Genomic DNA, 13,370 nt, shown 5'->3' with positions numbered 1-13,370 from the left:
TGAAAGGCATCTTAGGGTGAGTACTTTCAAATATGGCTTTGGGAGCCAGCTGGCTTGAAAGTACATTATATTTTAAGCTTCTATCTAAAATTTAACTTAAGGCCCTACCAGTGGAGAACTGGCCACAAGACCACCTCCTAGTCTAGATACCCTTGATGTAGTTACTCCCATTTGATGGGTTGTCCAGAGGCTTATGTAGCAAACCTGCATATTGTCAGGTGACCCCAGAAAAAGGATATTGGCAATTATCACCTGTTACTGATAGATCATGTATTAAGATCGTCTTTATTCCTTTTCAAACAAACTCTTAAGGGGGGTCATTCGGAAATCAGGATTCAGCCTGTATAAATTCAGCCTGGTGCTCTTCTCCGAGGCCGCCTCATCCTCTACAGTGTTTTACAGTAGTCATTCTGTTTAGATGGCGTATGCCTTTCTGCCTTCATTGTCGTATCCCTCCTCCATTAGCCCTTTCAATCTTCTAGAAATTCGTGAAGACATTAGCTCCCGTTTTACAGATGGGAAGCCTAAGACTCAGAGATGTATTTTAACCAAGCATGTTTTACAATTTACATCTTTAGTTAGGAAAAATTATTTTTTAAAAAATATATATTTATATAATAAATTTATAAATATAAATATAAATAAATAAATAAATATATATATATATACACACACACATATATATATACATAAAGATGGCCAAGCTAGGGATTCCAGTGTTATGCCTCCACCCCTTTCCCCACAACCAACGTTGTTTCAATGTAATTTGTACCCTCCCCAAATTTCTGCTACAGTGCTTTCCACTTAGGTTTTTGCTGAATGGGTGTATGAACATCATAGGGCCGTTTGAAGCTTCAGTAAGCCAGAGGTTACAGCCAATTTCTTTGATATCCGTTTGGCTTTGTAATTCATAGTTATCTCTTGCAGGGACTCCACAAAGCTGAAAAAAGTAGACCACCCCAATCTTACAGCAAAGGCAGGTTGCAACGGACAACAGTCTCCTCCAGGTTAAAAATGAACCATCAGCCTGTGAAGGACCATAGGGCTCCTTGGATACCTCCAAACCCCACATCCCCGCTGGCATCTCCTAAATGGTATGTAAAAATTCACGGAGCCATTTGGGTATGTGACTTTATTTTCCTCCACAGATCAAAGGTGACCTACTCCTTAGAGCAAATAAAGCAGGCAGCATCCTTAGTTCCCATTAAGGAGAAAAGCTTATTTGGATGAGTAATATATACATGAGACATTTTTTGCTAGAAGCCTGTTGGTTCCTCTTTCCTACCTGGCTATGGGTAGAGTAACTCTCACGGGTCACCCCAATACCCTGTGGACATGTTCACCGTATGGAGGCTCATGGGCTGCCCTTCACTTGTCTCTTCACCCAGTGGATCCTAGTTACTTGAGGCCAGGAACTGTGCCTTCCTCATATCTGAATGTACAGTGCCTGATGTAGTAAATCTTAGTAGACATCTAGTAAATCTTTGCGGAATGAATGAATATTTAAAAATAATTCCTATTCCAAGTCAAGACAATATGAATTATAAAACCATGCAAATCTCATAGACGCTGTCCTGACCTCAGGGGACAGTTAGGATAATGCTGACATTACTGCCTTGTCACCCTCACTCATAGAACATGGAGAATGAGAACCCGCCATTCCACGGAGCTGGGGAGAAGGCATTGTCCTTCAGGGGCAGCAGGGTCCAGTTAGGTGGAAGTAGTCTTTGGGGAATTGGTTAAAAGTGAAGGGGAGGACTTCCCTGGTGGCGCAGTGGTTAAGAATCCGCCTGCCAATGCAGGGGACGTGGGTTCGAGCCCCGGTCAGGGAAGATCCCACATGCCGCGGAGCAACTGAGCCCGTGCGCCACAACTACTGAAGCCTGAACTCTAGAGCCCGCGAGCCACAGCTACTGAGCCCACATGCCACAACTACTGAAGCCTGCACGCCTAGAGCCCATGCTCTGCAACAAGAGAAGCCACCTCAACGAGAAGCCCGCGCACCGCAACGAAGAGCAGCCCCCGCTCGCTACAACTAGAGAAAGCCCGTGTGCAGCAACGAAGACCCAACGCAGCCAAAAATAAATAAATGTATAGAATATATATATATATATATATATATATAAATTAAAAGTGAAGGGGAGCTTGTATGCGGTGGGACAGTGGTTCTCAAAAGCACAATGGAAAGGGCCAGGAAGTAGGACAGTAAAAGGAAGGCAGCCAAAATTAGTAATAGGGGGAGGAGAACAAGTGAGAAGATAGGTGACTTGAAGGGTTCAGCTTTTAAGAGGCGGGCAGGAGACACGGTGAGAAGCCTGGTGGGATGGAGTCCCCGAAGACTCTGAATGATTGTGAATGGATGGTTATGCTTATTCCTCAACTCTCACTTTAAAGCTGAAGAAACAGTGTCCAGTGAATCTAATGTCTTGCTTATATAGCAGAGCTGGGACTAAAATCAGGTCTTCTGATTTCACAGTGTATGTGCTTTTTTGCTTTTATTTCTCTGCTCTGAATTCTGTGTTTTGGGGGAATTCCCTGGCAGTCCAGTGGTTAGGACTCTGTGCTTCCACTGCAGGGGGCATGGGTTCGATCCCTGGTTGGGGAACTAGGATCTCGCATGCCACCCAATGTGGCCAAAAAAAAAAAAAAATCTGTATTTTTATGTATGTGTTAGTATAAAGATGTGAATTCAGTTGTAAGCTCATAAAAACAGCCGTTGGTTGGAGTTTATATTGCAAACCAAATATACAGTGGACTGTCTTCTAGAGTGTATGTGTGGTCAGTGGGGGAGGAGAGGGCATAAGGCTTACGGGCTCAAAGTACTGTATTAGGCCTTATAAAGGCACAAAGTCGCTATGTAACATGGAATGCAATTAGTGACCCAAATCTATATATTAAAACAGGGTTTTGTTGAGGTTCACCCATTATTCTGTAATTGACAGTTGTTTTTTCATTTAAAATAGTGATTGCTTCTATGAAGGAAAGGAGGACTTCTCTCCTTTGACACTGAGCCTGAACCCTGGAGGATCTCACTCTGCTTTACATTCAGTTTCCAATTCAGAGCCCCATCCTGTAGATCGCCATTAATTTAACGCTCTTGTCTTCTCTGAGCTGGCACCTTTTCCGAGTCATTGGATGTGGAGTGAATGATTACAAAGGCATAGTTTTCCATTTTTTTGCAGTGCTGCCTGGCTAAAGGTGAAATCTAGCCCCAAAGATGCCGCAAAAAACCAGTCTCTCCAGCAAGAAGATGCTCAAGAGGAAAGTCAGTTGAGAGGTGCTGTTGAGCAGGAAGCAGTGAGGTTTGTCCTGGCGTTCGTCAAGTCTTTGAAAAGTAAAGGACCCCTTTCACAAGGATTCTAAAGTGAACTCTTCTCTTTCCCATGTATAAAGTTGGCTATTTAAAATGGAAATTACTAAACTTTTCTGTCAAATTTTGCAGCTCAGACAGTGAACCCCTTTTTTATTCTTTGTCTAATTCATTCAAAAATTACGTGTGTGTCAGTTGTCTACCAATTGCTTGTTTTTGGTACAGCTGTGAGCTCTCTGGAGACTTTTAAAAAGGGGGGCAAAAAGGACAGAATCCCAGCCGCTGCTTATTTGTAGTCAGTAGAGAGGACATATCACCGACTATAATTTAAGATAGAACATGGTATGTCCCCTGAGAACTGAAGAGTTAAGAGCTGAGAGAGTTCAGAAGGGAGACAGGACACCTCTGCAGAGATCTAGGCTTTGTGGAGGGAGATGGAAAATCAATTAGGACTTAAAGAATAGGCTTTAAATGGGTGATGAGGTGAGGCCATTCCATGACAAGAGAGCAGGGAAAACAGGTTGCTCTGCATTCATTTGGCTGGAATTGTTCTTGCAATTATGGGGAAGCCAAAGCGAAAGTGGACCATTAGATAATTTGATACTATTCAGGTAACCTAAACTGAAAGCATCAAGCCCTAACACATACAATAAGGTTGTTCCTAGTTAGCTTTTCCTTTCTGTTTTTATTTGACTTTGCTCTGCCTTTAGGGCTCTCCTGGGAGCCCATTTCTTTGTCTGAGCTGTAAGGTACAGGGACAGCTTTGTTTTACAGCTGAGCAAGAAGTCCTCATTGCAGCAATGGCTAGTTTTCTCGAGAATATTCGTGGGTATTTTTTCTCTGCACACTTACTAGGAGTGCTCTTGCGGGTGAATGTCTTTTTACATGAACTGTTACATGGAGAGCTTTACTGGCCCAGAGGCTGCGTTACCTCCTGAGTCTCTAATGGAGCCGGGATTGGTGCTCCGGGGGATCCTGACTCCTGGCCTCCTTATGCGGTAATGATGCCTGCAGGTCAAGGCAGAGTTGGTCTGAGTCTTTTGTACTGTCTGCTAGACTCACTTGGCTTGATGCCGAAACTTTCAAAAGATTAAAGGCATTAGAAGAATTAAAAGCCGAAGAAATGGACAAAATGCAGAAACAGAGGCAACTGTGTTTCTGAGGAAGAGAAAAACCAAAGCAGCAGGGCTGTTCTACATCATCTAGTCATTTTCACAACAAGTTGAGATTGTTTAGTGGTGTAGTCACACTTCTCATGTTTATTGACCATCTGCTTGCTTCAAGTACTTTGAAGTCACCTAAGAAGCCAACGGTGGAGCCCAGACTGGAGCCCCAGGGAGTCCTGGCTGGTTTGAGGAGAGTTGGGGTGACTCTGATACCATCCTCTAGGCTCAATTGCCTTGATGCTGAAACTTCCAGAAGAACAAAGGAATTGAGTGTATTCAAAACTGAAGAAATGGATAGACTTCAAAAACTGAGGTATGGGACTTCCCTGGTGGCGCAGTGGTTAAGAATCCGCCTGCCAATGCAGGGGACACGGGTTCGAGCCCTGGTCCGGGAAGACCCCACGTGCTGCAGAGCAGCTAAGCCCGTGCACCACAACTACTGAGCCTGTGCTCTAGAGCCTGCAAGCCACAACTACTGAGCCCATGTGTCACAACTACTGAAGCCCGTGTACCTGGAACCCGCGCTCCGCGACAAGAGAAGCCACCACAATGAGAAGCCCGCCCACCGCAACGAAGAGTAGCCCCTGCTCGCCGCAACTAGAGAAAGCCCGTGCGCAGCAACGAAGACCCAACACAGCCATAAATAAATAAATAGATAAATAGATTGATTAATTCATTAATAAGGGGGAAGAATACTGAGGTATGTGTTTGCTTCTGAGGAAGGATAGTGAATGCTTGCCTATTCTATTTGGTCTAGATAGTTTCACCACCAAGCTGGACCATTTGGGCCTAAGCTCACTAAATGAATGAATGAATGCATATCTGCATGCCTACGTGTATTTTACACAGTATTTTTGCTAAGAATTATTTCTTTTGTGTGGAGTTTGAATGATATCTATAGTTTCGGAGGAGTTTTATCTGAAAGATCAGTGTTAGATCTATTTGTTTGTAGTGCCCTCAGAGGTGCTTTTCTCCTGGCTCGGTAGGGTAGGAGGTTGATGTGCAGTCTGCTCTTGTGAGTGGCTGTGTGGATACTTTTGCTTCACGTGTTAGCTTGAGTGCAGCCTAAGGTTTTTGAGTGAGGTTGCTTTTCCCATTTGCTCCCAAGAGTGTTACCACCTAACTGTGGGCACGAAGAAGTTCATCAGAAGGTTTAGTTGATACTGCTGCAGTTGGCTCATTTTTCTAGCTCTGATAATGATTCACCCTGAAGTCACACGAGCAGAATTCTCGTTGACACAGCTGTGCATGCTGTCACTGGTCATGATAGAACGTTCACTCCCAGGCTGGAAGGGCTGTGGCTCTTTCTCTAGAGGGTGAGCACTGTGAACCACCCCCCCAAACCAAGAGATAGGTCCGCACCCCTGCTCTCAAACTCCCTGTGAGTCCCTCTTCAGTTGCGTCCCCTTCTTTCTGCCCAGAGTTCACCACTGTCCTGATTCCTGTGTTAGTCTTTTCATTACCCTTATTCATAAATCTGTTACGTAAGTGTGTGTCGCTAGCCATATACTGTTCATCCTGACAGCTGAGAAGCAAGCCCAAACCTTAGCTAAACAAGGAAAAGGCAATGCTGCTGGTAGTAGATGAAGATTCCCAGGGAAAGTAGGCTGCACAGAGTCCATCCTGCACTTCCCTAGGAGTTTTTAGGTGCCCATCCTGGGAAGTTAATGGGCAAGGTCATGAATGAGTCCTTGCAAATGTAGGGCTTACCCCATTTGGGGCATCTGGAAGTGAACCAAGTGCAGTGGACTTCTGGAAGAAGCCTGGTCAGGGGGACAGCAGGCTGCCTTGTATAGTTTTCTATTTTATTGCCAAGATGTATTCTATTGCATTACTATCCCACAGTCTGTTTGTCCATCCTCCTGTGAATTAACCTTTGGGGTGTTTTCCATTTTTAGTTAGTACGGGAGTTACTTTTTAGTTTTCCCACATCCTAGCTGACATTTGATAATGTCTGGGGTTTTGGGGGATTTCTTTGTTTTTGATTTTTAATTTTAGCCATTCTGGTGAGAGTGTGGTGGTATCTTGTTGGGATTTTAATTTGTATTTCCTTGAAGTCTAATGCTTTAGTGCTTATTGTGATGTGTCTATTCAAGTCTTTTGCCCATTTTTAATCGTTTTTTTAATTATTAATTTTTAAGAGTTTTAAAACATATTTTCTGGATTTGAGGCCCTTTTCAGAATATGTGCAGCAGATATTTTCTCACAGTACTGTGGCTTGCCTATATATTTTCTTAATGGGGTCTTTTGATGACTAGAAGTTTTAAATTTTGATTAAGATCAGCTTATCAATTTTTTCATTTACAGTCTCTTGTGAAATAAGTAATCGTTGCCAATGCTAACATCTCAGAGATATTCTGTGTTTTCTTCTAAATGCTTTATAGTTTTAGGTTTTATTTTTCTGTCTGTGATCCGTTTTTTATTCATTTCTGTGTATGAGATGAGATGCTGATCAAAGTTCATTGTTTTCCTTATGGATGTCTGGCTATTCTAGCCCCATCTGATGAAAGGATTATTGACTTTGAGCTTTACTATAGGGTCATCTGGGTGGACTGTTGGCTAAGGACCCTCATGTGGGTCTTTAGGTCTTTCCTTTGGGGTAGGTCAAACTATCCAGAGATGAGTCTTTTGATCTTCTGCCTGGAGGCTGAGGACCTGGATGCCAGTGTCCTAGGAGCTGAGCCTGGGCAGGAGGGTGGTGAGTCTTACCTCTCGGCATTCAGGTCACGCACATGAATCCCCTCTTTTCAGTAGGGCACCTACTGTCTCGGTGTAATTGGCATCCCCTAGTCAAGAGGCCCCTCCAGAGAATGAGCAACCAGACTTCCCTCAGAGTCGGAGAGAGGCAGTGGGCCAGTTGTGCTAAGGAGGGAAAGGGACCTAGGGATCTAACTTCTCAAACATCATTTGACTCTTGTCTTTTATAGTTAAGCCACCTCCTCGCAGCTCACCCCCAGGCCTAGGCATACCTGGTGCTACCAGTCTTGGGCCTCTTTAAGTCAGCAGTGCAAATTGTGTGAGTTCTCAGGTTTCCCCATTATGACCCTAGAATTCAGCTTTCTCAGGTCAGTAAGTTACTTACCACTTTTGTCCCTCTGTTTCCAGCACCATTTGCCCCCCTTGTCTTTGTGAGTTTATGTCTAATTCTGTTATTGTCGGGCTTGGGAGGGAACAAGATTAGTTTCATTTGTTGAGTCTTCTGCCCTCTTTAGTTGTTTCAAGGCAGCCATTATTCTTTCAAAATGGATTCAGAGCCTAATATACTTCTTCAGATGTTATCTCAGCCCTTGTCCTCAAAGTTAGGTTCAGGACCAGCATTATTGCATCACCTGAAAGCTCGTTGGAAATGCAGACTCTCAGGCCTCCCTCAGACCAACTGAATCAGAATCTGCATTTAACAAGATCCGCGGGGATCTCGTATGGCCATGAAAATTAGAGAGGCCCTACAGTTTTTATAATCATGTGGTTTCCCTTCGCTTGGGGTGGTAAATAAATATGCACAATAGGATATTTTCTTGCTTTTGATTTTAATTTTCAGTTTTATTTCTAAATAGTGTTTCTGCCACCCAATTAGCGGATAAGGTAGAGAAGGCAGTTCTGGAGCGTTTGAAGCCTCTCCTGGTCAAGGCCCAGGTAATCTAGTTCATCCCATGTGCTTGCCTTTTGGAAGTTCTCAAATAGAAAGAGTTGCTCCAGAGGTCACACTGAGCCTTTGCAGGGCTGAGTGTCTGGCAGCTGGAAGCTGCAGGGCTGCTCCGTACTTCATAGCGTGCGTGCAGCGCTGCTGGGGCCCCTTTTGGGCACCCACGCTGTGGATGTGTCTTCCATTGTGAGTAAGGGAACAAGGTGGGGGAAGAGAAAATACCACTTTTGAGAAAGGTGAGGTTTTCGTTTGGGGAATGAGTTTCTATTGCAATTTACGTTCTTAATCAAATAGAGCTATTGGTGGTGTTAGTGTTCCGTTCACTGCTTCCACTCTAATCCCATCACTGCTCTTCCACCTCAGTGATTTGGAGTGATTTGCTCTCCTTTCCCCAAGGAGAGAGATGTTAGGACAGCTTTCTGTGCACAAACCAGCACTTTCTTCCAGATGAGATTGCATAGAGCGTCACCCGTAGATTGTGCCATCCTCCTGTAAGCACTGAGCTGAAGGCTGTGGCCAGACCCTCTAGAGCCACCCCGTAAATGGAAATAATCTTGTTTGTGTGAATAGATGAGGCCACAGAAGAGCACTAGAATCTTAAAGAGAATGAAGGACGTTCTGGGACCCTGAATAGACCATTGAACTTCTGTATCTCTTGGTCTAAGAAATGTTAAATCATTTTCAGGGTCCATGGAAATCTCAGGACTATAGAACTGGGAGGGTTCTTAGTGGCCAAACTGTCCAACCTCCTTATTTTATCAGTGAGGAAACTGTGGAACAGAGAAGTTGAGTAATTGCACAAAAACACACAGCTACTCTGACAGTGTTTACAAAGTTGAGGGAAGAAAAGGGGCAGAAAGCCAAGATCAGCACATGGCATTTATTTTCATGAAGACAGAGTGCTTTGAATTCCCGCAAAAAGCCTAAATATAGCTAAAGCTGATGAACGGCTCCACACAGAAGTTATTCTGGGAGCAAAATTCATTTGTTCTAATACGGGTTGTAAATTTTCATAATTTATGAGCATGCTTTTCTGTTTTAATAGAGAGTCAATTCTTCTCTGGAAGCAGATACTCATTTGAAGGATCGACTACCAGTGATCGCAGCAACAGCCCAGCCTGCAGAGGAGGTGTGTGTTGTGTGGGGCTGGCATTCTGGACTGACACTGGTATTATTGCATGATAATGTCCTCGGTTGTAAGGAAAACTGATACGCGGATTACCCTGCAACCACTAGACTATCCCACTCCAGAGGGTGGAGGTTGTTTTTCATATTTGGCACATTGATTCTTACAGTGTATATTTAGCATTATGGCTTAGATGAGCCTCGCAGACAGCTCACAGACATCTCTAGAGCCACAGGTTTTTGTCAGCGGCTTTTTCCTTTCCTCCTGATGACGGAATGTGGGTAGACTGCGTGACCCTGAATGTTGATGGCCTGCAGCAGGAGAATGGCTGCCCTCATTTCCTCTGATTGAGCCTAGTTTTGCTCATTACTGGCCGAATTTCCTGTATACTGAGGGCCTAATCTTTATTGTTAGGCAAGCATGTTTTGAGTGCCTAGTAATCACCAGTACCTGGCCTGGCAGAGAGAAGAGGTGGCTCAGGAGCAAATGATCACATTTGAGAAGAATGAAAACATATCTGTGGTTGTCCACCCTTGTGCTCTCCCTCTGGAGGACTTGTGTTCAGCATTTGTGGGAATGTTCCCACCCTGCCTCGGCGCAGGGAGGGGGAGCTGCAGGCTGCCTCTAGTGGGTCTTTGTGGAGGTTGGAAAGAAGTTACTGCTTTACATGCTCAAAGCAAGTAAAGGGCAGAGCTAGGGTGAAGGTCTCAGAGTTAGAAGGAAGTTGAAATGAAGTTCCACCAGCCCAACCTTAGGAAGGGGAAGAAAGTAGATTCTGAGAACGTATACCTGTTCTAATTTATTAAGCAATAGTTTAGTTATGGTGTATTTTTAGAATTTTTGCAATTGTAATTTTATTGTACCAATATTTTGTGACAGAATCTCAACGTGAGGTGAGGCTTCTGAGACCGGAAGCTGAAAGCCTACCTCTGACTCGTACAGACTGGGCGTGCTATGGCTGGATGCTTTGTGCAGCAGAGCCACCAAATACCTTTTTCCCTAGCAAAAAATGAGACGAGCCTCTCACCTAGGGAGGCAGCTCCATAAGGCATATTAATATGACAGAAATATGAAGTGGTCATAAATGCTGTCAGTGAAGTAGACATGTTTGAATATTACTAAAAACGATCAGCCTTATATATAAGAATCATTCTGTAGGCATTAAATTGGGCTTTAATACAATTTCTTGAAAAAGAAAAGTAACTCTATCCAGTATTCAGTATTCTGGGCTGCTGTTAAACATCAGCATCACTGCAAAGAATTTCCCAGGCAGCACCATCAAGAGTCAGTTTTTATAAATTACTGAATAAAAACAAACTCATTGAAGTTGGCATGATGACGTAAAAAGAGTTATTTTGCTGTGTTAACTTGTAAAAGAGCTGTGAGATCTTGAACACATATCCCCAGAGTTCTCATCTCGCAAATGGAGAAGACGTTTGCTGCGCTTTGCAAGTAAACTGAAGCTCTCGGTAGTTCTACTTGCAGACAAGATGATCCCTGATATCAGGAAAAAGTGTTTGGAAGGTTGCCATCATAACATATTTGTCTCCTGCTGCTGCTGTTGTCATTAACTGAACTTGTATGTGAAATACATTTTTCCGAAGTGTGTGTTTTTTTTTTTTAAATTAAAAGTTGTGTATGCACATGGCTAAAAATGCAAGCGAGTCAGAAAAAGTGTAATGTAAAAAGTAAAAGCTCCCCACAAATGGATACCATATGCTCTTCTGTATCCAGCTTCTTTCTTTATATTTTGGTGATCTTTCCATACCAGCATATTGGGACCTTCCTTATCTCTCATCTCATAGTATTCTTGATATTCAATTCTTTAAATATTAAGAATGAAAATATAAATAAACACATCTTAACCAGACCTGTATTATTGGTTTAGTTGTCTCTAGATTTTTTTGTTAATTTTATTGTATTGGTTATTCAACTGATATTTATTTCTTTAGCTTTGGTTAAGGTTGAGCATTTCTTTATATCTTGATGGGCCATTAATATATTTTCTTCTGTGAACCGTTAATTAAAAGGTTTTAAAGATTACTCTGGCGGTAACTGTTCTTCGTGCCAACCACTGTTGTAAGTGTTCCAATGTGCAAATGCCCATGTAATCCTTACAACTCTGAAATATAGGGTTATTATTTCCATGTTACAGACCAGAAGGTTGAGGCCCAGAGAGGTTAAGTAAACTTGCCCACAGTTGGAGGCATACCAGTAGGCAGAACCAAGGTTTAGTCCTAGGAGTGTCTCATTCCAGAGCCTGACATGATTATTCCCCCAGCAGACATTCTTTGTAAAAGCCTCTTTCAGAGCAGATTATAGACGTATATTAGAATCAAAAGAAATAACAACACATATAAAAATGCTTTGCAAACTGTAAAGTGAATGTAAAGAATACAAGGTCAAGAAAGGCTGGTAAAGCTCTTCCAGGTTATGGGTAGAAAGTCTCAAGCAAAGACAAGAATCATGAACTTTTGTGATGTCATGAACAGATGTTTTTACAAAGCACTGAACCAAAAAGAGAATACTGTAGGTATGTCCTCTGTAGTATGTGACATGTGAAATATTGGACATTCTTCTGAGTATAGCACAAGGAATATATTTGCTTTACCAACTGGCAAAACAGGTAATAAAGATAATTCCCATGGACAGTAATGGTACTCCTCAGTTGATGTTACTGTTTAAATGACTGTGGTAGAAATTGTACTGATGTCACTGCTCTTGACGTTTACTGACTTAGGAGAGGTTAGATTTAGTGTAGAAACTGCGTGTTGGATCACTGCGTGGTTGGTTTATTATGATTAGCATTAATCTTTAAGATCTCTGTTATTTGTGTATTGCCTTTCCATCCCCTTCCCTTGTTTTGCAGGCTACAGCTCTTGATTGTGAACCCAGTAGCATTCATCAGCTGGATGATTTTTTGGAAGGTGCCGCTCGCGAGCTCTGGGCTATGACTCACTCGAAGATCTCGGAGCCTGAGGCCTTAGCCACCTGGGGTGACAGCAAGGACAGCCCATGTCTGGAGGCCATGATGCTCCGCGTGGAGGAAATGGAAGTAAGGCCGGGACTGCCAGCGCTGGCGGCTGACTTCTGCCGAGCACCGCTCCTCCTCGTGGCTCTGTAGCTTAGAACTTCAGAGTCACCTGGTCCTGAGTTTAAATCCCAGCTCGACTGCCAGCCCAGTGTACGGCCTTGGTAAAGTCCCGTACCCTCTCTAAAAAGTAGGGTGCTTTTAAGGACAAAATGAGGTATGAAGTATCAGCACCCTACCTGACACATAACTCATCGTTGGTATGGGATACGAAAGACACTGGACCGGAGCCCAGGCCCACAGATGCGACCAGCAACTTAACTTCTTCATCCCTCAGCTTGTAAATGGCTGTTCAGTTGCTTCTTCTGCTCTGCTAGCATGGGATCCTGGCAAATTACAGTTAACTTTACCTTCTCTAATTCCCGTGATACTACTTTAGAACGCTTTTCTCAGGGAATTTTAGACCTCAGACGTTACTCAAGCCAACCCCTCGGCTGTTCTGAGCAGGAAATGGAGACCCAATAAGGGAGTAAGTGACGTGGCCAAGGTCACACAAAAATTCCCACCAGAGGTGGGCTGAGAATCCAGGTCTCCTGACTCCTAGTTCAGCATTTTCTTTTTAACTCCACCATGATGAAATCTCATTTTGGCTTTGCTGCTAAACAGAAACATTATAGGGAAGGCAACTCTTAGTTGGTTTTTGAAAATTTAAAAATGTGTAGTTTATCCTAGTCTTGTAACTGATTTCCCCTCGTAACTGTCTAGACTTGAAGGGTCCAAAGTGGTAGTCTTCTAGCCACAAATGGCCATTTAAATGTAAATTAATTAAGATTAAATACGTTACGCACATTTCAAGTGGTCAGTAGTAACTGGTATATTGGACACGGCAAAAATAGAACATTTCGGGGCTTCCCTGGTGGAGCAGTGGTTGAGAATCCGCCTGCTGATGCAGTGGACACGGGGTCGTGCACCGGTCCGGGAAGATCCCACGTGCCGCGGAGCAGCTAGGCCCGTGAGCCATGGCCGCTGAGCCTGCGCGTCCGGAGCCTGTGCTCCGCAACGGGAGAGGCCACAACAGTGAGAGGCTCGCATAC

General features: G+C 43.5%; 1 protein-coding gene across 6 annotated transcripts in view; it reads left to right on the top strand.

Moving 5' to 3' along the window:
* The window catches only part of KIAA0753 (KIAA0753 ortholog), a 55,691-nt gene that overhangs the window by 24,877 nt on the left and 17,444 nt on the right, over positions 1–13,370 (top strand). For 4 of the 6 annotated variants that reach the window (XR_008619163.1, XM_024127690.3, XM_024127689.3 and 1 more), the window contains 5 exons: positions 928–1,094; positions 3,183–3,302; positions 8,031–8,109; positions 9,165–9,248; positions 12,115–12,300. Coding sequence is in view for 5 of the 6 variants with exons in the window: in XM_024127690.3 (XP_023983458.1) it covers positions 928–1,094; positions 3,183–3,302; positions 8,031–8,109; positions 9,165–9,248; positions 12,115–12,300 (636 nt within the window). In the remaining variant the exon portion in view is untranslated. Of the gene's footprint in view, positions 1–927; positions 1,095–3,182; positions 3,303–4,366; positions 4,457–4,699; positions 4,790–8,030; positions 8,110–9,164; positions 9,249–12,114; positions 12,301–13,370 lie in introns of all 6 variants that reach the window. The other 2 variants (XM_028498810.2, XM_028498808.2) reach the window with 2 other exon arrangements.

This window comes from Physeter macrocephalus, chromosome 14 (genome assembly GCF_002837175.3).
Source record: "Physeter macrocephalus isolate SW-GA chromosome 14, ASM283717v5, whole genome shotgun sequence".
In the NCBI taxonomy this organism is placed as follows: Eukaryota; Metazoa; Chordata; class Mammalia; order Artiodactyla; family Physeteridae; genus Physeter; species Physeter macrocephalus.
This window is presented reverse-complemented; position numbering and strand designations above follow the sequence as displayed.